Source organism: Polypterus senegalus, chromosome 1 (assembly GCF_016835505.1).
Source record: "Polypterus senegalus isolate Bchr_013 chromosome 1, ASM1683550v1, whole genome shotgun sequence".
Lineage (NCBI taxonomy): Eukaryota > Metazoa > Chordata > Cladistia > Polypteriformes > Polypteridae > Polypterus > Polypterus senegalus.
In genome coordinates this window covers 152,965,580-152,990,919 of record NC_053154.1, presented here as the reverse complement: position 1 = coordinate 152,990,919, position 25,340 = coordinate 152,965,580, and the positions used below count along the sequence as shown (strand labels likewise).

Here is a 25,340-nt window from a genome sequence, read left to right as displayed (position 1 = left end):
TTATTATTAATAATATTTTTGCCTTTTATATCACTTATTACATAAACAGATTGACACGGAGTTTCAGGCTTTCACTATACGATTTATCGACATAACATTTAACAACAGTTTACTTCACTACTTAGACTGGACTTTGGAACGAAATGTCTGCACTGTATACAAAAGCACATTAATACTGGTATTTGATTAGGTCGACGTGTAGACTGTAGTAATACAGAGTAATTCACATTTGGTACACATTGACTATAACATTCTTTTCATTCAGGACTAGTAACCGCTTTGCTTAATTATAAACCATCTCCCCTTCCCATAAACCTAGAGACCACATTTTCACAAAGTCCTTTAAACTGTAATATAACTATTTACAAAATAAAACATTACATATTTAAACTAATAAATCTTTATTTACAGAACAGGCCGCTACCAGCGGATACATGCAATTTGAGACCTCTTTCTCATTCGCAGTTCTTGAAGCCCTATAAACTTGACATTTGGCCTAATGGCACCCCGTCCATGCATTGCGTACCTCTTTATGTTACACAGCCTTTACAAAGAAATTTGGTTTCTTCTGGATTTTTTCGGTCCACTTTTATGGGCGGCTTTAGTCTTTGACTCCAAGCAGTCATGGATCTGCAGTCTTGTTTGTTTAAATAGTTTTAAACATACCATTCATTAAAATTTGACGAGAGCGTTGTGTGACTGGACGTATGATGAACTGTTGATGATGCGGGGGATATGGAGTTGCTGCTCTGGTTTTCTGTTGAAGGAGACACGATTGTTGGTGGGGTGGACGATTCGTAACCAGAGCTTGCTGCTGGAGAAGGCTGGGGTCCTTGAGAAGACGACTCGTGAACCTGTAAAATATCGAAAAATAATTAATACTTGCACTATATTCGAGTATGCTAAAGGGCGACTGAGTCCATTTCAATTTAAAATCTTATTATTAGAATACTTAAATTCGCCATGATATGTAGCATTTCACTTCTGTTGATTAATGCTAAATAAAGCTTTTAAGAAAGTGTAAAAACACGGAACAATTAAATTATAAGTAGAAATGTGTGGCAAACCGCTAAACGATCCAACATAACTTTTGCCACCAACGGATACACTGATGTGCTAATATACTCTAAACAATGTTAAATTCAGTTAAACATATTCAGATTTTATTATTATCGACATAGCTTGTTTCCATCTAAGATTTTAATTTTATTTTGCTCAAATCAATTAAAAACAATTATCACTAACAAATAAAAAAAAAAACTTTAAAACTATATTCAGTATGCAAGACAATAAAATTGAACTATATTCATGTTAAATATATATCTTACATTATATATATATGTCTGAGCCCGCGTGTCAACTTGACACAAAAAAAAACCCAACAAACTTTAAAATAACTGAATTTTTAAATAAGGTTTAATTTACCTTCATGTGCTTTCTGAGAGAACTGGGGTGAGTATAGGATTTGTCGCACATTTTGCACAGATAAGGTTTGTCAGAGGTATGGACGTGCATGTGTTTCTTTCGGTCGCTGCTGTTCGCAAACCGCCTGTCGCAGCCTTCAAACTCACACTTAAATGGTTTTTCACCTGACAAGACAAATAATAAACACCATTTTTAAAACAATGAATAATAAATGTAATTGCCATACTTACCAACTTCGTACAAAAAAATATCAGTTTCATAAAATGCTCCACATAAATGTGGTGGACAATTTAAATCGGTTTGCACTTTCCAATTGAAGTGCTCCTTTGTAATAGTACATTCAATTACTCGTGTACATATGCAATAAATGTATAGCCGTTTCAGGCAATATGTTATCTAATAAAACATTCGATATATCTGAAATCCAAGCATGTCTGCTTGCTCGTCAAAATTTGTATAGGTTAACATTGAATTTATTTTAAATGTACAGTACCATCGATCGGTATAAAACTTAGCATATCATCATTCAATAAAAAATAAGTGATAGCAGAATAAATACGACGCCCTGTACTTAGAGATATGATTCCTTTATTATTTAACAGCCTTACTATACAACATACATTTTAAATTGCTTCAATTACAGCCAAGTCTCAGGCTTATTACACAGATAGATAGATAGATAGATAGATAGATAGATAGATAGATAGATAGATAGATAGATAGATAGATAGATAGATAGATAGATAGATTAAATTACCTGTGTGTGTTCTTTTGTGGATTTTTAGGTTTTCTGATCGGGCAAACACTTTACCGCAGCCAGGAAATGGACAAGGAAAAGGTTTTTCACCTGTGTGGACTCGTATGTGATTTACAAGCTTATACTTGGCTTTAAATGGCTTTCCTTCTCGTGCGCATTCTTCCCAAAAGCAGATATGGTTGGCTTGCTCTGGTCCCCCCACATGTTCCACTGTGAGGTGAGTTACTAGTTCGTGCATTGTGCTAAAAGTTTTGTTACAAGACTTTTTCGGGTTTGTCAACTGTTCAGGTTCTATCCATTTACAGATAAGTTCTTGCTTTATTGGCTGCCTCATATAACGAAAAAAGGCCCCTGCCCCATGGTGTGCAGCCATATTCATGTTCATGGGTCCGTAGCTGTGTAGCTGGGTCGAAGCATAATGGTCTGATCTGGGGCTTGTTACCTGGCTGTACTGGTCTGCTCTGCCATACATGTCTCCGGAAAAGCCTAATCGCATTTGACTGTTAACAACGTTGGGAGACGCATGAGTTGTCGCCTGCTCGTGAAGTCCCGGGAAAAGCAAATGTCCAGCAGCATCTGTGTGTCCATGGGGCCCCGCAAAACTTCCCGCGGCAGAGGCAAACAGGCTATGTTGGGCGCTGGCTGCTTCACCAAATCCCCGATTTCGGAAAAGAAAGTCCCGAGTGGAATTGAAAGCTGCGGTGGAATAAGAGCTGACATGAGAGGGGTGGTGATGATGCCCCAGCGCTGCCGCTGCGTACCCCGGCGCCTGGGATGAAAAAGCCGTTTGACCAGATGCAAGATCGTGGGTACTGTGGTTGATTTTAAAAGCGCCCATCCCATCAGCAAATGGATTTATCCCCAACCCCACTTCTCTGTCGGTGACATCGCCTGTTGAGTGATGTCTAGAGGATCCGAAGGTAGTCACTCCTATGGTAGGGTACTGTGGTCCCGCGTCCAGAAGCATCTTTTTTGCCGCTGAAACGACTTGGGAAAAATCAAAATTCACAAAATTCTCACCACTGCTTTTCTGTGGTGTTACTTACTGTACGATAGCTTAGTAAACTCCGTTCAATATAAATTTTGAGGACGCCTTTCTCCCCTCTCCCGTTCGTTAACTGCGAACGCAAATCATGCACAATATTGTCTTTTGCGGTTTATCTTCCTGTGGAGAAACTTTCACCTCCTCAGCCAGGCGGTGAGCTCGAGACTGATAGCCGCAATCATTTCTGCAGATAAATGAATTGAAAAGACAACACCGTCCCCCTTGATGAATGGGAGTAGCGGAGAGGGATCACGTGAATGTGGACTTTGCCTCTCATTGGAAGACTGCCGCTCCCCCTACTTTAAGAGACGCTCCAACTAACAGTTCACGGGCCTTCAAGATGAACCGGATTGGTCAATTGAACTAATCAATCGCAGGTATTGTAAGGTAGTTGACAGTGATTTTAGTCAGCGAAGTGAAAAACTGGAGAAAGTTCACAAATGTGTGGGTATACTATCGAAAACATTCTTATGCGCAAATAACAGCCTGCGGAGTCTCCACCGTGTCCCTAAGCCAAACAAAAGCATATTTTATGCGATCCATATATGAAAGGCGTCCAAAATACTTTCATTAGTAAAGCTCGCGCATGCGAGGAAGAGATAAAAACGGTTTAGTATTTTAAGTATGAAATAAAAATTACGCTTACTCCCTTTTCCAAATTTGTTAGCGTCGCACTTTTTGCTTAAAAAGTGGGCGGCACAATCTGAAAAACACAATGAGACTGAAAGCTTACATCATACTAAGCGTATTACACGAAATGTGTTAAAGCGTTAGTAGAGCGCTTTTGTAAATAACAGAGGTTTCGTGTTTATTATTAAAAGATGCTAAATCTATACTTAAAAAACGAAAAAATTTAAAAAGCAACGCGGCCAAATTTTCAAATAAATCATTTAACAGTTTAAATCCTCTCTTAACAGCCATATTCTTTGTTACTGGAAGAACAACCAGAACATATAATTGCTAAAAAAAAAAAAGATACACGAGAATATTTATCTGAAAAATACGAAGTCTCCTAGCCTATTGTAATATTCTAGACGTGTATAATTAACTTTGAAATTGGTGGTATATAGTTCGTTACAATGAAACTCTCTTTAAAACGTATTTGCACCCAATTGCTAACATCACGTCAGTCAGTCGATGTTGCGTATCTGTATTTTGTAACGGTAAGTAAGAGTTCATTTCGGAGCTCGTATTTATGCTGTATACTACACTGGCACACAAGGGCATGAAAATACTACTTCTAATTGTATTACAAAGAAAGGTAAAAAAAAGTAATATATGCAAAATACGATACGATGTTTGGGATTACGTTCAATGACATATTAAACTACGTTTAGTTAGTTTGTATAATATCAGTTTTGAGCCGCATGGCTTCATTTCCCTTGTAATCGTTTGGAATACATTTTAAAGTAATGTACACAACCATATTGGGGGGTACTAAGACTGAAAGCATTCCATTGTTCTTAATTTACTTAACACACTTCCTCTGAAGAGTGTCCTTAATGACTGCATTATAAAATCCATGCATTAGTAACTTAATTTTTCTACTTGACATTATATTTATTATTATTATTTAATTTACTTTGCTTTGCACTCCAGCATTATTAGGAAACGAGTTCATATACAGCACAGCGAGTAGTAAAGTTGTGGGTTGCAGAAGTTATCAAGTGGGATTTGCGGCGCTCTCTGCAGGAAACGCAGTCTGCTCGAGTTCAAAGCCACATGCACCGACGTGACATATAAGCCATTAAAATATCATCCTGACGGCTCATTTCTGCTTCATCATACATTCCCTAACTGTTACCAGAAAGCTTGAAAAGAAGAAATGAAGGATGATCGTTTACTTTCATTTCCAAATGACCTTTTACCTGAGCTGTAAGATACCTGAAGAAAACCGAGAGTCTTCAACAGGTGGAAAGCGGTAAGACAAACATTTTTATTCCAAGAATTTCTTTTTCTTTAATTTAGATAAATTAGTGTCTTTGCTCCAACTTAAGGCGAGGTGGGCGGGGGTTTCTGGAAAGGAAGAGGGGCTGTATGGGGTGTTTGGGCTTTTGTGGTACTCACGCAAAAATGTTGCCATAAAGTTATTTTATTATTATGTTTTTCTTAGGTTTCAGTGATGATAATCATGGGTCTGATATAAGCCATCCTAGCGTAAGAGAGGAAATTACTTATTTTTTTATCAAAGAAGAAAATATATAGAATGAGTACTAACATATTTAAGGGTGCAAAGAAAGACCTTGTCTTACGTGTTTTTTAAATGAATTACCTATATGACATTCAAGTGTATTCACAGTTAGCATTCTATGCAGTGACTTATAGTTACTTAAGATTTTTCATATTGTACTCATATTATAACCCTTGACCCGTAAACGACCACATGTGTCACTCATCGATGACAGCACATTATGTTCATACTGTTCTAAGAGATTTCAATTGCTTGAAACTAAGTATCTTGTTGAATATGACGCAGAAAAAAAATTTGTATTTTCAATTTTTAAATCAAGTCTGTCAGTAATCCTATGGGAAAAAAAAAATAGTATTCTCAACATAAGCTGAAACGAAATGCAGGAAAGGATATTCGACGTGCTTTTGGGAATTTAGTATACATGTACAGTATATGTACTAAACATTAAGCAGTATAAGAGTATTAAATACATTATTAACGATTCGTGAAAGATAATTGTCTTTGTAAATAATTTAAATTAAATTCAATGTTCAGATACATTACCATTATTCGTCCCTTTACAAAAGTCCCCCACCCCTCAGATACCAATGTGAATAATACTTTTTATAACAACGTAATAATCACGAGGCATGCTGGTGCTTAAAAAATGAATTTTATTTGAATGTTGTATTTGGTAATTTTCCAGCATACAGCATGCATGTGAGAATATGTACATTTTGTACATGAAGACATATTTCCGTAGTGACACACCGGAAAGGTAACAGAAAAGAAACAGAAAGGGGTGCGTATCTGTATGTTTTAGATGGTAGGGACACTTCGCCTTCTTTGTTGTATTCAGGTTTAGGTTTAAAGTTAAAATATTCGTTATATAAATCAAAAAAGGAAGGACGTACCTTAAGCGACTTAGGGTGAGACTTACTCACCATTAACTCAAAATTCTTTATTGAAGCTTTTTGATGCATGTCTAAATATTAAATGCGCTTGCAATAAGTTTTTAAAATTCCCAATCTGCTTATGCTCTTTTCTTTGTTTTCAGCTTGTATAAAATGTAAGTAACATGTCGCATTTTTGAAAAGATGTACTCTACTGTACTGTATTTATCATTCTTAAGCTAAAACGTTATTTATTTTAATATTAAAATTAATTACCTTCAGGCAACACCAAGTTAACGCAAATAATATCGTATACGGTTTATATTATCTTCCAGTGTTTAAGTATGCTTCAGTTTTAGAAGGCTATCATACTTTAAATTATTAATCCAAAAATCTTTTGTCTCGGTTTAAAGATTGTTTCCATACAATTCAATTGGAATTGTTTACTAAAGAGAAACACCTGAGTGTTTATCCTTAATCAGGTATCAGACTGTTTCAAGCTAATTTATTACCGGCACGTTGTTGTTACAAAACAGTTATGAACAAAAAAGTATATGATAAAGGCAAATCAGTATTTAAATTTCTGTTATTTACATAGAATAATAATTAGTCCAATGACCGGTGTTATTTAAACGAAATTTTTCTCTTTACCATTTTGATTTTAAGAAGATGTGATACAAGCATATTTCAATATATTCTTAATAGAGGATACATTATTTTTGAAGTGAACAATACCTAAATCATTAAAAACAATGCTGTATTTTAACATGGAACATTCTTAAATGTTTCATTGACAATAAAAATGTAAATGACCTTGCGTTCATATCAGGTACTCAATGAATCAGATGAAAACAGGAAATATATAACAGTAATATATTTCTCATTTCTTATATTTTTTATTTGTTTAGAATGGGTATGTAAAAGGCCTGATGACGCTATTATAAACACGAATTATAAAAACGTATTATATCAAGACGTGTAAAGTAAATATTTAAAGTAACATTACGTGTACTGCAGTCATTTTTGGCCAGTTTCTTGTTTCCCTCACTCTTTACACGATATTAATTTTTTATTTAGAATTGCTGCAAATTACGTAGGTTTATTGTTAAAGACTTTCTAAATTCTTAGCTTAAAGCCCCCCACATATTATATATTATTTTGCACGTTGTAAGCAAGTTTCTGCTCATTTCACCAAAAACCTCGGTCAGTTTAAACTTGGGCCTTAAATCTAATAGAAAATCATTGCGGTAACAACTTGCTTACATTAAACCTTCAAATGTTTTAAAATGTTGCCTGGCCTTTACACAATTTAAGCACAACAGAATAAGTACATTGAAAAAGTTAGACGTTTGATTATGGGAACGCCCATGAAAAATTGTAGCGGGTATATGAATGCATAATTTACGGGATCTCATGCAAGTCGCTCTTTATTTACGTTTTAAAAAGGCATCTAATCAACTATTTGTAAAAGAAAGTACGAGGACTTTAGTTAGAAGTTAACATAACACGTACATCCGCAAACAATGAGTGTGAATAAAACACCTACCGTTGCATACAGTTTTAAACTTTAAAAACGTTTTAACATGTAAAAGTTTTGTAACATGAGACTTTAAACGAAGACAAAGGGCAATCGCTACTCACTTTGTAATGTTTTCTGATGCTAGCACCGTGGACATTGAAATGGAATTAAATAAACCTATCTTAAAGACAACCGCCTTAATTTTTAAAAAGTATCTCCGTCGAGTCATTCATGAATTTTTAAAGTGCTGCTAACATCATTTTTTATGCGTCGATATAGCTTGTTATTGTTAGGCGGTGACTAACTGATTAAAGTATTAGATGTAAACGCACAATACCCTTTGCATAACAAAAAGAAAAACACTTTTTCTGTTGCCTTGGGCTCTGCGCAAACTCACTTGCTACTTGCTGTCACTGAAAACATTTTTCTTCACATTGGAAACTGTCACAAGTGACGTCAATCATCCTGCGTTCGCCAATTAGAAAGCTCGCTGATTGTTCAGCTCCACAGGCTGCAGCGCCATCCTTGAATCTCTATTCAGTATCTCAAAGCGTCCTGCTGCTGCTTGTGAACCGAATGGGATTCCACGTAGGCGCTGAGACTGGCTCTAAAGTTTAGAAAGTTTTTTTTTTTTTTAAATACATATAGCTATTTATAAACATCGATATATTATTAATAATTGTTGCCGTTGTTTAATCGCTATCGTTATTTACCGTTATTAAAATAGGATCCATGAGCGTCGATGCTTTGGGGAGCGTGATGGACCCTACGCTTTCTAAACGGAACACGACTTTGAGATTAGTTGACTTGGCAGGGGCTCACCACCATCACCATCATCAGCATGCCCCTCAGAGCATGACAGGCTTCCCGGGGTTCAGCAGCCATCCCCACTCAATGGCTCACACGCACCCTGGGGAGATTACTTCAGAACCCTGCCTGGGGCCAAGTCCATTCGGGCCAGAACACATGGGGCATGCTGCGGCCCTTAAACTCAGCCCAGCCCATCATTATCCCCACCACCATCACCAACACAATCATCATATGGCAGGCCACACTGAAGTTGTCTCCAGTCAAACAGGGGCGTTTGGCCCAGTACAGGCGACACCAGTCCCATACTCGATGCCACATACAGCCCAGGCATTATCGGCAGGTAGGGATTTCCTTTTTCGCAGAGACTTGACAGCTACAGTCATGCCAGGGCTTACTGAACAACATCCCGGCACGAGTTCTCACCACGGAATGTTTGTCTCAACAACAGGTAGCTTCTCTGGACACCATGGTCTTCACTCTGAAGCAGGAAACCACACAGTCTTTTCTGGACTCCACCACGAAACGGCTTCTCACGCAGCTCCAGGTGGTCACGCATTGAATGGACAAATAAGGTTAGGAATACCTGGAGAAATGTACGCTAGGACTGATCATTTCAGTCAAGTGACAGGTTCCAGGACTGATCCGTTTACTGCTTCACCTCTGCACGGCTATACTAACTTGAACCTGAATATGAATTTAAGTGCACACCACCATGGACCAGGTGCGTTTTTTCGCTATATGCGACAGCCGATCAAACAAGAACTTATTTGTAAGTGGATGGAGTCAGATCGGGCTCCAAAGAAACTTTGCTCTAAAACTTACAGTACGATGCACGAACTGGTAACGCACGTCACAGTGGAACACGTCGGAGGACCAGAACAAGCAAATCACATTTGCTTTTGGGAAGAATGTCCGAGAGAAGGAAAACCATTTAAAGCCAAGTACAAACTTGTAAACCATATCAGGGTACACACGGGAGAAAAACCTTTCCCGTGCCCCTTTCCTGGCTGTGGAAAAGTTTTTGCAAGATCCGAAAACCTCAAGATTCATAAAAGGACACATACAGGTCAGTAGTTGAATGACTGTTACGTATTCTTCATTTAGTTATTGATTATTTAGCCTACATTAGAAGAATAGAGGAACATTTTCTATTTGTTAAGGCTTGTTAAGGATCTCCTAGAATTGTAATCCAATATGAATAAACTTTCAATGTACGGCTAATTTACTCTTGAATTGCAACTGGCATTTTTGAAGTCGCGATATGTTTAGCATTATATATTCATTTTATTTCTATTCGGTGTTATATGCATTGAAACGTGTAGTTTACAATATTAAATTGTTTTATTTTTCGCATTAAAACAGTTGCGTAAGATATAAAAGAGAATGTCGTATAGTTACGTTTCCTCGGGAAACGCGGTAAACAGTATTACAGATTGTCTTGCACCCTGGGAAACTTAAGTCAAGGTTTTCTAGGCCTTCGAGTAGGTTTGATATGACACTGGAATTATAAAGATAACATATTTTACCACAATCTAGAATATTGCTGTTTGTAGAGATGCCATTTTTTAACTATTTCTTTAATGATCCTGGATGCTAGGAAAAGTGAACAGCACTCTTTCCTAATTTGTCATGTTTGCCCGCGAGGAACTGGAAATCTTCTAACGAGTCTGCGGAACTAATCAGTATTGTATTTCACATTCTTTCTTTCAAACACGAAAGACTTTCTTTCAATATACTTTTTTGAAATTCCCTTTAATACGTAAATTCAATAAATCATATATCTTCTTGAAACGTACACCAGAATATAACATTTTACATAAACATGTAATTCTGGGTACTATACGTAGAAATACAGAAGAAGAAGAAAATAACGGTGACGGTTCCTGTGAACATGTTCAGCATAGCATTAAAATAGATGTATCTTTAGAAGTGAATGTAGAGCCCTAGCACTTTGCACACGTTTTGTTTATTTGAACCACCACTATAAATACAGGTTTGCTCAAATAGCTTTCTTGTATGTTATCAAGGCTGCGTATGTGAATTCGTCACACAATTTATAGAACTTGCCATACACATTTCACACCTTTAAAATAAAAAAAAATATTTAATGTGATCAATGTTAGCAAACTACAATTATTGCATCTTGTTATGCAGTACAGGTGTGATGCGAGTATACTATTCCGAACTACATTCTCATTTCTTATACACTCTAAATACAACACTGATAATTCAATATTGGGCGATACCGCTACAAAATAATTGTTGCTTGAAAAATTAGGCCCACTTCAATACTTTTTCGTGTTGTACTTTTGTTCATTTTTCTGCATCGATGCATGTTTAATTTTGATAATCGCATTTACAGTAAAGTCGTGATTCACTGTGTGTTACAAGTGTTAAAAAATGGCCGACAATGATTTTAGCTTTCTTTTTCACAACCATTACCCTGCCTGGTTATTAAATATGGTGCATTTCAACAACAGTATACATATTTTTTTCATCTTCATCATCATGAGATTATTTAACGCAGTAAACAAAACTTTGAACATTGAACGTACAAATGCGTTTAAGTTGTATTTTATTTTTTTTATTTGAGAGAAAAAAACAATACATTTTTTTTATTCATTGTATAATGTGAATGAAAAGTTTGTTCGTATTGATTGCGGTGTATATTCCACTGCATTTAGAAGAGGAACAGCAAAGATGTAATGCAGCAATGTTTTCTAAACTCTCGGGAATAAGCGACTGCTTTTGCTGGTGGTTACCGCGTCCTCCAGACTGCTCAACCTCTGTGTTTATGAGTGTGGGTTTCCCATGGGTCTCCTACTTATAACTTGCTTGTAGTACACTAATATCCTTGATTGGCTGCCTCAACCCAACAGCTGAAGGTCAAATTGTTCCTTAACGTGCGACTGTAATTAGACAGCAGTATTAAATACTTTCAGATGCGCTTTCTGATTAATGCTAATGTCTGCTGTTTCTACTGGTGCATATGCATGAAAAAGCAGGATTATTTCTTGAATCCTAGAATAAGACATCTCCTGTGACTTAAAAAAGTTGCCCTTAACTAATTTAATAACCAAATCATTTCTAAGATATGCAAGAAGCAACGTCAATCATTACTTGTAAAATAATTGTACTTGTTAGTCTTATCAGCTTTCAGTTTAGAAAAAACAACGTTGCTGTTTAATTAATTCTGTGTCTTTATTTATCCATTTCAATAACTTTTGTCACAATAACTTTTACATAAAGTTGAATGACACTATTCTATCATATGTCAAGTATAAGTTCAAACATAAAATCTAAAATATAAAGATTGGCCAAATCATAGTATATATATTTTTATTTAAATATGGATGTGAATAATGAATTTATAAATTAGGCAACTCAGTGAATATAATATCCTACATGGATGTGTATACCAGAATATATTCCTTTTTTTACTACGTGTTTGAGATAGTGATTATGTGAGCATATTGTACTTGTCATTTTCCTGTAAAGACAACAGTTTTTATCAATAAATGCCTCGCAAAAATAACAAAGAGGAATCGAACATTTAACATAATTTGGTTTTGAGAAAGGGTAAAATAATGTGGAATCATGAACTGAAAAATGTCAAACATCTACTGTGTACAGAAACTGAAATGATGGTAATTTAAATCCTGACTTTATAAACTAATGTGGCAATGAGAATGGTGCTAGGAAGAAATTTATGTTGGTTGCATCATTCTCCAGTGCATTTCAATCATCTTCAGTATTATTTCAGAATTTCTTCATGTGTTCGGAAATGTGGCCTTATAACCTTTAAAGTCTGATTGAACATTCCTATTGGCTCAGTATTAGTTTTATAAAGTGGGATGCTTGTCTTCAATGTATTGATATGGCATACAGTTATATAACTTCATAAAAATGTTTCATTGTTGATGTGCACTCACAAGAAGACATAAAATTAGTTGATTTTGATTGTATGTCTGCTGTAAATTTTGTCCATGTGAGTAAATGAAAGTTACTTCCTTATACACTGCATATAATTCTTTTTTTAGTAAATGCTAATGCTTTCAAAACTGTAACATTATACAAAAATACTAATCAAAGAAAGTTCATTAATATGCAAAATCATTAATACATCACTTTGAACACAATGAAGTAAAAAAAAGGTGCCATACTACCTCAGATTGTATGGGTAAGACCCTCTGCCCTTATTGGCCATATAGGAAGTAAGGAGACTGGTGCCATTATGCATACAACCACATCAATGAATTTTTAAGGAGGCACAAGGTTCAGTGCCTTAGACTGGAAAAACAAAACAAAACTCCAGAAATATAACAAGTACACTGCATTATAGGCTTTAGTTGGAAACACTCCAGAAAAAGTCAAGTAAAGAAAAAGTCTATTTCAAATTATAAGTAAAATTTTCAACAATATATTCACAACCTGGTTCAAACAGGCTGCGAAGAACCTGAATTTATAAAAAAAGGAAAGGAAAACTCAAACTCTTTAGTGGAAATGTATGTGTTCTTTCTAATGTAACCCCACTCAAGTTTTATCATCAAAATCCCTTGAATCAAATGCAGTAGTATCACCAGTTGTCACTGAGCAGTCCTATAGATTATCCATCACTAAAAAAAAAACAAACTGTAAAAGTGTTGGGAAAATGGATGAAGGAAAGTTATACTTATGCTTTAGTAGAGCAGTGATCCAGAGATGAAAGCCAACGATACAGTGAAATGATAGTAGAAGAGGAAGATGAATGTCTGTGAATTTGGTCTTGAATGCAACAGTAGTTTTTTTGCAGGCTGTGAAAACGAACTAACCTGATAAAGAGTTAGTATAGGAAAATTGTTGTAAATTCTTGCCAGGAATATTTCATCCAGTTGCAGTTCACATGGGTGACAATACATACAAATGTAATTATTTTTCTACTGTTATTAGCAGGTTTGATTAAATGTAATTCCTATTGATTGTGAAATCTTTATTTAGAACACAATTTGGTTTTCATTAACTATTTAAACATAAATGTGCATATTTTATTTATAGTTTAACAAAGGCTACTTTTTGTATTGAATATGAAAGACTCTATGAGTTCAAGTTGATTACTTATCTTTTCTTTGCTATCATAATCTTTGCTAAAAGAGCAGTAGTGAAGTAAAAGCGTTACACCAGTTTAGAGAGACCACACCTGAAAATATCTTTCCATTCAAGGCATGACTGACCAAAGAAGCATGGCATGAACTAGCAATATGCACGGCAGTCTGATGTGGAACCACACACTAGACTGAATTAAGTAAGGAGGGTGTTTCCAGTGCACATATGTTTGTGTGTATGAATACATATATGCAGTATGTGTGTGTGTGTGTGTGTGTGAGTGAGTGTAACCTGTTGCATTCAGTCTATGGCTGGCTCTTTCCAAGGGATAATGCTGGTCAAGAAAATATGAGCATTAAAAAATATACAACTAACAAAGAAAATGTTTAGGCCATATGGGTAGAATTACAGTATATTTAGACACACATGAGTAGTGGAATATATATAAAGGCACAACAATTGAATATTACAAGATATGCAATATTTAATAAACCAAAGAAATATGCATGGAAGTTTTCTTATGATGGAATCTTTTATTATCAGAGCACACTCTAAGAGAGACACTATCACAAACATGGCGGAGAAAATGAAACAAAAAGAAAATGCATAGACAAAGCTATTAAGTTAATGGTAGTTTATAAATGTGGTGTAATTTACCTTCACATATGATGTACATGTGTTGGAAAAAAAAATACTGTTTTGGGGAGGTAAAACATAAATGTGGTGGAATTTACCTCCTCAAATGATGTGCATGTGTAGGAAAAAGCACAAAAAATAGTTTTGGGTAAGAACAAAATAATTTCATGATCACAGCAAGAATCGACAACAAAAACGTCCTATTACAGCAGTGCAATTAAAAAATATATTTGAACTGAAGTTAGAAATAATTACAAAGCAGCCGGAGGATCCTAGCCAAGGAACATTCACATCACGTAAAGGGTGCTAGAAGTATTTAGCAAATGGAAAATGTGAAGCAGGTGCCTTTCTAGGGGGTACAGACTTAAAAAAATGCAAAACACAATGCATTTCATCTTTAACTACTGACTTTACATATGTCATGTATTATTTCATATTTATGGTAGTGAATTTTGTGTGATTACTTTGAAACATTTCTTGCATTTAAGCTGATTTCTAGCATCACTTCCAGGTGCATTTGCTGGCACATAGTATTCATTACGTTGCTCCTGTTTGTTTAACTGGTGTAGTGCTGTGTTGAGTATTACTGTGCAATATGCACACAACAGTAAATCTCACATATTATAGGCACATATATTAGGACTACATGATAAACCACTTATAGTCAACTTTAACTGCACTAAGTCATCTCTCATTGGCTTTCGTTTCGTATGCTATGTGCAGATTTTTGGTATTGTTCTGTAGCAGGTCATAATTAAAAACTTCCAATATGTCTTGAGTCAGAGAAAAATTGTGGGTATCTAATAATGGCACTCCTTTGAACAGAACATGATGCATTTATATTGCTTGTTTAGATGGGGCAAACTACACTAAACAATTAGTTTACAATTTGTTCTAGTTTATAAACCTACCTACCGGTATGCCAGTGGTAACTGCTACAAGGTAACATCTACTCCTGTATGGGAAGCAATAACATAATCCAATAGACTTTCTCACGTTACTTTAAAAAATACAGCTAACCACAATGTTTATTTTTTTGTGGTTATCATGTAAGCAATCTTTTTCTTTACATATGTCATTTCCAATCATCCCCTTTTCTTTCTGTGATGTTTTAAAAGTGTTCAGGTTGAGAAATGTATGAGAACAATACACACGGCCTGCTTTTTGCAAAGCACCTCGTATGCAGCAATCTGATCAAATTTCATGCAGGTTTAATTCCCTGTATTATGGCACCTTATAAAAACTCATCCTCTACCTTGTTCATTTTAATGAAGATTTTAGTACTTTGAATAATTTTGCAAACATTAGACATTCTTGTACATTTTATTCATGTAAATATTTGTAACTAGTAACAGTTATGCCTACATATTTTGTATGTAAAATGACCAAATGTTCAGTACTGCCTTACTTAATATATTTTTGTATGCACTGAGGGTTTTAGTCTGAATCATGGAACACATTATATCTTCTATACTGCAAAATTTTAACAACTCTTCAATTTTTCTTGTTTCTCTAGGGGAAAAGCCTTTCAAATGTGAATTTGATGGTTGTGATAGACGTTTTGCTAACAGCAGTGACAGAAAGAAACATTCCCATGTGCACACCAGTGATAAGCCATACAACTGCAAAGTGAGAGGCTGTGATAAATCCTACACACACCCTAGTTCTTTAAGGAAACACATGAAGGTGCATTGCAAGTCTCCACCTCCAAGCTCGGGATATGAATCTTCAACTCCTTCTTTAGTCTCTCCTTCTTCTGACTCAGGGCGAGACCCAGCTTCATCTGCTCATTCTGACCCGCTCTCTTCCTCCCAAACTGCAAATTTAAGTGAGTGGTATGTGTGTCAGAGTTCTGGTACGACTGGAATTCCGACACCTCCAAGCAACTCTTCATCTCCTGAGCCAGAGGACAAGCGTCCATACAGAAACTCGGCACCACGGAATATGTTTTAAACAATCTCTGAGAGTCCTGGTACAGAATAGCAAATCTTTAACTGAAAGGTGTGAATCTCTACCAGTTTGATTTTGTCAGCCTTTATAGCATATATAATAATACTGGCACTGAAAATTTTAATTGACAATGTCAAAAATGGTCTTCATAAAGCACAGTTCTGGCCACAAATTTATAAAACATGTAAGACAAAGCATTTTGTGTCTTAATCTCTTTTTTGTATTTTTTCATTTTTTTTCATTGCCATAATTTATTTTTTCACTGAATTTAGCCCACATTTTTGTATTATTGAACCAAAGTGTTTTCAAGATATTGTATATTTGTAAATGGTGATGTTTTCATTTGTCAGTGGTTAAACTAATTTTGTAAAGTATATCCTTCGGCATTTTTTGAAGAAATGTATTTTATATTGTTTGCTACAAGTTTGTATAAAGGTAATGAAATTTGACCAATTAATGTTCCATTAAAATAAGTATCCTGTTTTATGTATATGTTGCTGGAGTTGCCTTTAAGTTCTGGCCCCATTTTGACTAGATTTTGATTGTTTATAAAAAGTATATAATGGTTGTTTGCCATAACTGAATTTGATATTTGTGAATAAAGAATTGTGTTTCTGTAAATGTGGAAAAACACTAGCTATAACTATTTTTTGTTTTATAGTCATTATTTATTTCATCAAGGAATCATTTGCGTAAAAAATCCAGTTTAAGCATACTGCCAAAACATTTTTTGCAATGTTGTAAAGTCGCCATCTCACTGATTTCTTCAGAATGTGTACCAAACTGCCTTGTATTTTGTCAGCATTTTATAAAAACGTGTATTCATAGTGTTAGTATTGTCAATACGCAGCTGCTGTGTATTGTAAAATAAAGCATTTGTAATAGAAAAAAGCTAAACTGTATTAGACTGTATGATCTATCTATCTATCTGTCTATCTATCCATCTATCGACGATTTTTGTATTTAAAATTTTCTTAACGACCAAAAATGATTCTTAAATTGTTTAGCTGTTGATAAAGAATATGTATTTGCACACACAGAATACTGGCACAAGAGATTACAAAATTACTGAACAGCATGATTTTTTTCTGATGCGATCATACGAATTTACGTAATACAAATAAAACGGGAAAAAAGAAACGAAAATGGAGAGTATCATAAAACATACATGCAAACTGACTGGAATTCTATTAAATCTGAAAACGCAACGATATGTCCATTTACAACAAAAGCTGATATTAATATATTCGAGTTTACATAAATATCGTGTAGAGAGGGAAATACATTTGCTCTTTTCTTACATGTTTTTGTACGTGCTTGTATAAGCGGTACATTTTCTTTTATATAAAAATATGAAAGATTACTACGTTTTATAACACATATCCAATTTTCTTCTTATAGATTTGCTTCAGTGACTCAAGGTAATCTAGGCAGCGACAGCTGAAAAGCTTGAATATTCTTCATCCGACATCAAAGACAAAATCTACAAAGGCTTATTTCTTCGCAACGGTGCATCTTCATGGTAAGTTAGGATTTCAATAGCAATAGGGGAATCAAACTTTAAAAGTAAAGACTCAAGTCTAGAGCCAGTAGAATCTTTTCAATCAACAAGTAGAAAATGTTTATTCAATTGTTCTTACCATTACGTTTCAATCACACGTTTTTAAGAGATACTTTATTTACATCTCTGTATTTTTTTGTTACAAAGCTAGTATGCAACTCTTTTTTTTTTTATTATAAACAAAGAAAAGATCTAATTCTGGCAAAACTCCAGATTACCCTGCCAAGCAATTACAACTAAAGGTGAAATAAAGCGTAAGATTCTTGTGTTTTTGCGGAATGAAAGCACCTACTACGCTAATGTTGGAAACTTCATAAATGACGGGTGTATTTTTAATCACAGAACAAAATACCGTCCAAGCGCCGAGTTTGTTTTTGAACAGAAAGATTTTTCGGTGTATCTGCATCACACGATGAGGTTGTAGTTACAATTATGCAAGAAGATACTTCTAAATGAGATTCACTTTATAAACCTTATTGCACATTTTTCCCTTGACTTTATATCTTCTTTAATAATAGCAATAACACCACAACGACATCACTATAAAAACACAAATAATAACAATAACGAGGATGATGATGATTATTATTAATAATAATAATAATTATAAAAGTTTATTGTTTAGTTTGCATCACTAGAGCAGTTTTAGCATGGTGTGTTGCTTTCGCTTCCTCAGAGCTCGCATATTTACAGTATTAGACATTTCTTCTAACCTGTACTTGCCTCGTCAAATCGTAACGATTTTCATTGGGCTTATTTTACAACGCATCCAGGTGACATAGATAGATAGATAGATAGATAGATAGATAGATAGATAGATAGATAGATAGATAGATAGATAGATTTGTCCATAATATCCATTTACCTTAGAATAATAATAAGCAAATCTTTTCCTCTTTTTAGCTTACCACAGATTGGAATTGTGTAACTTTGACTTCTTAAATACTGCTTAACATCACTACTGGTCTGTCTTTTGCCTGTAACGCTCTATTTTTTATTTATATTTTTATTATGATAATTCGATTGTTATTGCAGATAAAGAAGTATATCAGAACAATAATTAAAATTAATTACAAGATTTATAGAATTCTTGGGTCCGAACACAACAAATGAAAAAAATTATATTTGTTGCCTGAATTATCACACTTGCTGGTGTAAACGAAAAACGCAATACCTCCATCCTTCTGAAGTGTATCAGGTGGGGGGTGGGAGTATTCGAGTTTTTCGTTTAGAGGTTGTCTTGTTGTTTATTTTAACCAAGTACCCTAATGAATAGGGGAAAAATAAACATAGTGGAAAAATAACCAAACAGTTGATTCCTCTTTAGTGCCTGCCCTTGTGGTTGAATAATAAGGATGGTCCGAACTCCATTGAACCAAGGAGTCTTTGAAGTGGGAGTTATTATCTGAAGAATTCCTCCTCGTCGTCTAAACAACGTTGATGAGACGGAAAGCTTTCTTTGTCACCGATCAGTTCTCCTTCTTCGCTGCTTTTAAGATTAAACAACTGGGAAAGACACAATGAAAGTGGAAAAGGAAAAGGACATCCCAAAAATTCAAAACACAAAAGACAAGAAAAGAGAGAGGGATTGTGGGGGGGAGTGGGGGGCATAGCAAAGAACTTCATCTATCTATCTATCTATCTATCTATCTATCTATCTATCTATCTATCTATCTATCTATCTATCTATCTATCTGTCTGTCTCTCTGTCTGTCTGTCTAAAATGTAACTGCACAGTATCTTTTGCATTTATGTTGGTTCCTTCAAGAAAGAATGGCCTTCTCATGAGAATTTTTGACGTTGCATTAAATTGGAATGAACAATAAAAATTGTTTCCTTTTACTGTTTCATATGAACAAATATATACCTATATTAAGTGCAATATGATTATCTATACGTGTTTGTTTTTACAGTAATAATTATCTATATTAATTGCCCTATGTCTGTTTTTAAACGAGTCTTGCAGATAACCTTACTTCTATACTTTCGTATGTGTGTTATGTGTGTGTATAGCCTCGTTCATTTTACATTTTTATTTGTAAATTTCATGTAAAACAGTTAAGCCTTGCAACCAGAATGAGATAATGATAAGAAGAAAGAATCTGACCTTTTGACGTTCTGTAGGTATCACACTTGACTATAGTCAACAAAGGAGGAGGCTCTCGGACAACATGGTGAGAGACGTGTGGCCATCATTAGTGGCCCTTTTATTGACACGGGCTTTTCATTCTCATCTTTGACAAACCATTTTGGTGGGATTCATCCCCTGTTGCTTCCTATCATCGACCCCATCACTACTTCTTGAGAGCATTAATTAACGTCTATTCATTGATAAACGCTTACAATGCTGCGATGTATAGACCAGAGCAATGACCTTTAACCAGTTTCTTACTTGCAAATAATAATCTTTACAGTTTAGAGGTTGGATTGGTCTATGTGCAAAAAAATTCACAACCCATCCCGAATCAAGCAAACAACCATAATGAGAAACGCTATTTCAAAATCGTGACTTCAAAATTTAACTATCATATTGAACAGAAATATATTTATCACCTAAACACGTCAATAAATAATAAATAAACGTCCGATGTCTCTTAAAAGACGCTGTCGCTACTGTCGCCATATCAATTTATAATTTTACAATATGACTATACTGACCAGGAATATTTGAATATGGAGTATTCAGATGAAATAACGAAAACTGAACACCTACAACTGCATCACAACATTTTAACTTAGTGTCAAGTTTTCAATTAAATACGTATTTAATTAAAGTGTTATTTTAATCAACGGTATTTAATTTTTGGTCTCTTTTATTAAGTCCCGTTATATATGTAAGTGCTATAGAACTAAAGTGCAAAGGAATAGCATTTTAGTCTGGTGGATTCAAACTGTCCTATATTAATATATAATCTTTTAAATTATTTACAAATGTAAGAGAAAAAGGTTCGGGAATTAATCCATTTAGCTATCTCAAGAATAAAAAATCTTTTGTTTACACGAAATATACATAATATTTCTCAGAAAGCCAGCATGTTGTACATTTGTAGTTATTTTATTAGAAACCAAGAGAATAAAATTCAGTAGTAGTAATAGTAGTAGTAGTAGTAGTAGTAGTGTCGTTAGCTTGTAACAAACTGAAACGCTAATCATTTATCATACACGAGGATATTGCAGCCTCACTTAACCGATGTCAAACGGCTCTGTACTTGGTGCAGAAATAGAACACAAATGAAACCTTATGCTCTGCAATAGTTTTATTTTTAGATATTTTAGACACCTAAATGTTAAATGAGCGCATGACAAAAAAAAATATAGACAAATGCATATTAAACACATACATAAAATATGTGTAAACATTTTGGGTCAGATACTCACCAATTTATTTAGTCTTCTAAAATACATAGAAAAGTTATGGATGTTTTATAATTCTAGCACTTATCTATATTAACAACAGCACTGAAAGCTTACACTGTTCTTCATAATATTAAGTCCATCTTGTTTCGAGCCCGTGTTAAGGGTCGCCAGATAATATTAATTATCCCAGAAAACTACAGGCACTAACCTAATGAAAAGTGCATTTTAATATAATATTTGAGTAGTCAGAATGAAAACATTCTGTCATACTTCCGTTGATTCTGGTCGATGCCAGCTTTCATTACCCGTCAGCATCCTCTCCTTCTACCACGGTTATCGCCCGTATACACACCTCAACTCCTCCCAAGTAGTGTGTTTGCTTTAAAGATTTTGTACGTTATACGGTTAAAGAGGTTAACATCGTAAAATAATTTCGTAACGCGCCACATTTTATTCAGAATTCTGCTATGAAATGCTTGCAAAGCTTAAAATTTACAAAATGATATAAAAACAAAATGAATTTTCACTGTACATGAAGGAAACGGATTATTATTGTCGTTTTTTTTCTTTTATATTTTTCTGCTACAAAAGAAAACTGAGGCATTTTCAAATTCTAATTTCTGGAAATAGAACGTGACCTTTCAAGGCTGTTATAGAATACAGGGACTCATTTGAGTGTGAAATATCATTTCATTGTAAAATAATGGAAGCGGTAATCCTACTTCCGGAAACTGTCTTGCATTATTTAACAAGACCGTTTTAATAGGGGATTAGCAGGGCCCTAGAAAAGAATTTTTTCGCCCATTCAATGACTTATTTTATATTATAATTACTAGACTTGGAGGTGTCCGCATTAGTATGCAGAAACGGTCATGCAGGTGCTATACTAATCTTTTTCTTTTTTAATTAGCAAACGGTATAATAACATAGACACTTAAAAATTAAAGGAAGGGTATTTTTTATGAATAAAGACTTTTCTTGAATTACTCGTACACCGTATGAAACCGTCTTTTCTTCATATCACATAGTATTTAGAAAAATAATTAGCAGCTCTTAAAAATAAACTGTCCCAGTAAGGTTTGCTTGGAGAATATATAGAATCAAACGGACGTGGAACTAAATTATGAATGCGATAGAAGAGACTAACACCATAAATGAATTCACAATTAAAAAATATACTCCAAAAAGTTTTAGTTATAATTATAGATCATAAATTAGTGACAAAATACAATGCAATTGAAATTATCGTTGCTTAAAATAAATACAATGCAATGAGTTTTGCGTGTTTTTGCCCTGTTTATACCTTTTAAGCGCCAATCCAGTGAAAAAAATACTACACTAAAAGTAAAACAGTAAAAATAAGGGCTTATATTATTCTAATCTCATGATCAGCTACTTTTCAAACTATAAAGTATGCCAAAAGAAAAGACACGATACGTGTCAAAAATAACTGCAAGGAATGTAAATGGCAGACATTTGAAGAACAGTTGCCTCGGGTGTGGACGTTCTGTGTAATTCAGTAAGTTTGTGACCTCTTTTAAAACTTCTTATCCAAGTCGTTTATTTTTTAAAAGCTATTAATGAAAATAAATCAATCCAGAACTGCATTTAGTGGTATGCTAGTGATCAAACATCCATTGCATCTGGATGTATTTAGTTAGCTAGCTCCGAAGGTATGTCTTAATTTGCGCATAATGCAACGTGCATTTTTTTCGCGTAAACGAGTTTAACTTTGTAATATGTAGAGAAAATATTCATTCCACATTTTAAACGAGCACTCGCTGAATTATTTTACTTACTTGCATGAAAGGCCTTTTTTCATCAATGTAAATCAGGCTTTTAGTTATAAGTCGAACACTAATCTCTAACAACCTTTACATAATGTGGCAGAATGTGCCACACTACTTCGCACCTGCACTTTGAATGGGGGCTCCCTTTCAATGTGAGACACGCTTGTTGGCCTTACGTCCCAAAGCAGTTGTCTGAATAAGTCAGGCGTCCCGAATGCCCATACTTGTTTTCTCTTTCATCTTTGATGTGAGATTTTCCTCCCTAATTTGTTCGTATAGATTGTAACAAAACTTGATCTTTTGAAAAGTAAAACGAGAATCAAAAAAAAAAAAAAATCTCCTTGTACAGCATGTAAAGTGGCGGTTAGTTCATTTGATAGTATAATATTTTAAAAGAAGGTACTTCTAAATAATTTGTCACAAGTGTTAGAAACAAAAAATCTGGTGCTTTGTTTTGACACCTGTGTTACTAGATCTTTAAAGGCAAAGTAATTCTCATCAACAAGGATATAATTTAACTCTTTGCTGTACGTCTTGAACTGAAACGAATTATCACTAAAATAATTATTGCCATTGTAATCTATCTATCTATCTATCTATCTATCTATCTATCTATCTATCTATCTATCTATCTATCTATCTATCTATCTATCTATCTATCTATCTATCTGTCGTACTAATACAATGCCACAGCACAACCTCTTAATTAAATAACCTCACAGAATTGTTTGGCTTTGTCAGAGTATGCACCTCATATCGGGACTAATGTCTTTCTAAGTTTTTGCATCGAACACGACATGAAGTGAAACACATAAGATAAAGCAAACACGTGAGATAAAGCAAATGTTGTTGAAAAAAAAATTACTTTTGCCTGTGGCTGAAAGGTGCATGAAAAAAAAAAAAAACCAAGAAGAACAAACAGTGTAATATTTCGTCATACTTCGTGATTCTAGTTTAAGATATATTTTTGCCATTGGTTTTAGAAAGGATTAAATGTGAAAATCATGATCTAGTAAAATTAATTTCGTTTGTAATTATAAAGTGCTGAAACAGCTTTCCTGAGAACATTATGCATATTTTGCCACTTTATCAGTTTTAATATTTAGTGTAATTATTATTTTTTTTCTAAAACAAGCTTCTAAATATTCATTTCACACTCGCACAGCACAACTATCAGTATACCACTTAAAACAGCAACAATTGCAAGCAACAGACTCACTTATTTACCACAACTTATACATCCTTCATTAATATGGAAACGTAATCCCCTGTTAATCTTTTAAAATCAAGTGTTCCAACACTAAAATGGCACTTTGGGATAAATCGTACATGAGATCAATCATTCGTATTGCAGCAAGGTTTAGTGAAGAAAAACCTATTTACACCTTCAAATGAAAGCTTTTCAGATTTATATGAAAGGGTTATATATCACCGAGAACAAATGATTATGAATTGGTAAACGCGCCCTCCAGCGATTAGCTCTGCGATGCTATTTATCATTTCTTAGTGTTTTTATCTATTTTAAATCATCTGGGAGAAAAGCATGACGACCGGGGAAGAAAATAACACCACAGGAAAGTTTGTTTTCTCATACAATATAAGTCACCAAAACGCTCCTGGTCGAATGTAAAAGGGATCATTTAAGAAATGCTGCTTAGATAATAACATCGTTCTTTAAAATTACAAACTGCAAAATTGTGCTAAAGTAGCAAAATGGGGTTTGTTTTGTGTAGCTGCTAAAATGCATTGATTGCACTGAGAATTGACATATTAGCAAGTTTTGCAATTCTTCTTTGGTGATCAAAAACTCCCTTGGATTGAATAAATTAATGAACGATCTAAGAATCAATTAAACGCACAGGACCATGCACCAGATTTAAGAATGAGATCTTTAGTAATAGTGATACTGGGAAATTAGTAGTAAATACGTTTTTACACCTAAACGTCTGGTAGGTTTATAGTTTATGTTTTTAAAACTATTATTCGTTCAGCATTAATTCCCGTAATGAGTGTAATTAGAAATTATATAACCTTGAAGAATATTTACTATAATATATTCTAGACAACAAAAGAAAAATAAAAGTTGGAACTCATTTTATGGTCGCACAGTGTAATACTATATACGTTCAGAAAGATGGAACAGTCAAAGGGGATGCTGTCCTGCTGTTTGAATACATTCAGATCCTGTTCACCCTGCCTTTCTGCCCTGACCTTCACGAACTTCTGGCCAAATGAAAAATCATTAGTTAATCGTAACACTGACACCGTTATTGAACGATCAACAGTTTGCAAAAAGGACATGAAAGAGTTGAACTTTTGAGTGTATATCATACGTAAGATGCAAA

At 34.5% G+C, this 25,340-nt stretch overlaps 2 protein-coding genes across 5 annotated transcripts in view; one reads left to right on the top strand and one right to left on the bottom strand.

Annotated features, from left to right (window-relative positions):
• LOC120533687 (zinc finger protein ZIC 1) overlaps positions 1 to 3,414 on the bottom strand; it is a 3,437-nt gene extending 23 nt beyond the window's left edge. The window contains exons 1-3 of the mRNA XM_039760588.1: positions 2,183 to 3,414; positions 1,426 to 1,589; positions 1 to 854 (exon numbers count right to left, since the gene is read on the bottom strand). The exon at positions 1 to 854 is cut by the window's left edge and continues 23 nt beyond it. Of these exons, the coding sequence (XP_039616522.1) occupies positions 657 to 854; positions 1,426 to 1,589; positions 2,183 to 3,149 (1,329 nt within the window). The 5' untranslated portion in view covers positions 3,150 to 3,414 and the 3' untranslated portion in view covers positions 1 to 656. The remainder of the gene's footprint in view (positions 855 to 1,425; positions 1,590 to 2,182) is intronic.
• Positions 3,415 to 8,391: 4,977 nt separating this feature from the next.
• The window catches only part of LOC120533670 (zinc finger protein ZIC 4-like), a 58,365-nt gene continuing 41,416 nt past the window's right edge, over positions 8,392 to 25,340 (top strand). Inside the window, exons 1-4 of one of the 4 annotated variants that reach the window (XR_005634595.1) lie at positions 8,392 to 9,685; positions 15,854 to 16,338; positions 17,689 to 17,809; positions 19,176 to 19,421. Coding sequence is in view for 2 of the 4 variants with exons in the window: in XM_039760576.1 (XP_039616510.1) it covers positions 8,542 to 9,685; positions 15,854 to 16,290 (1,581 nt within the window). In the remaining 2 variants the exon portion in view is untranslated. The other 3 variants (XR_005634596.1, XM_039760576.1, XM_039760570.1) reach the window with 3 other exon arrangements.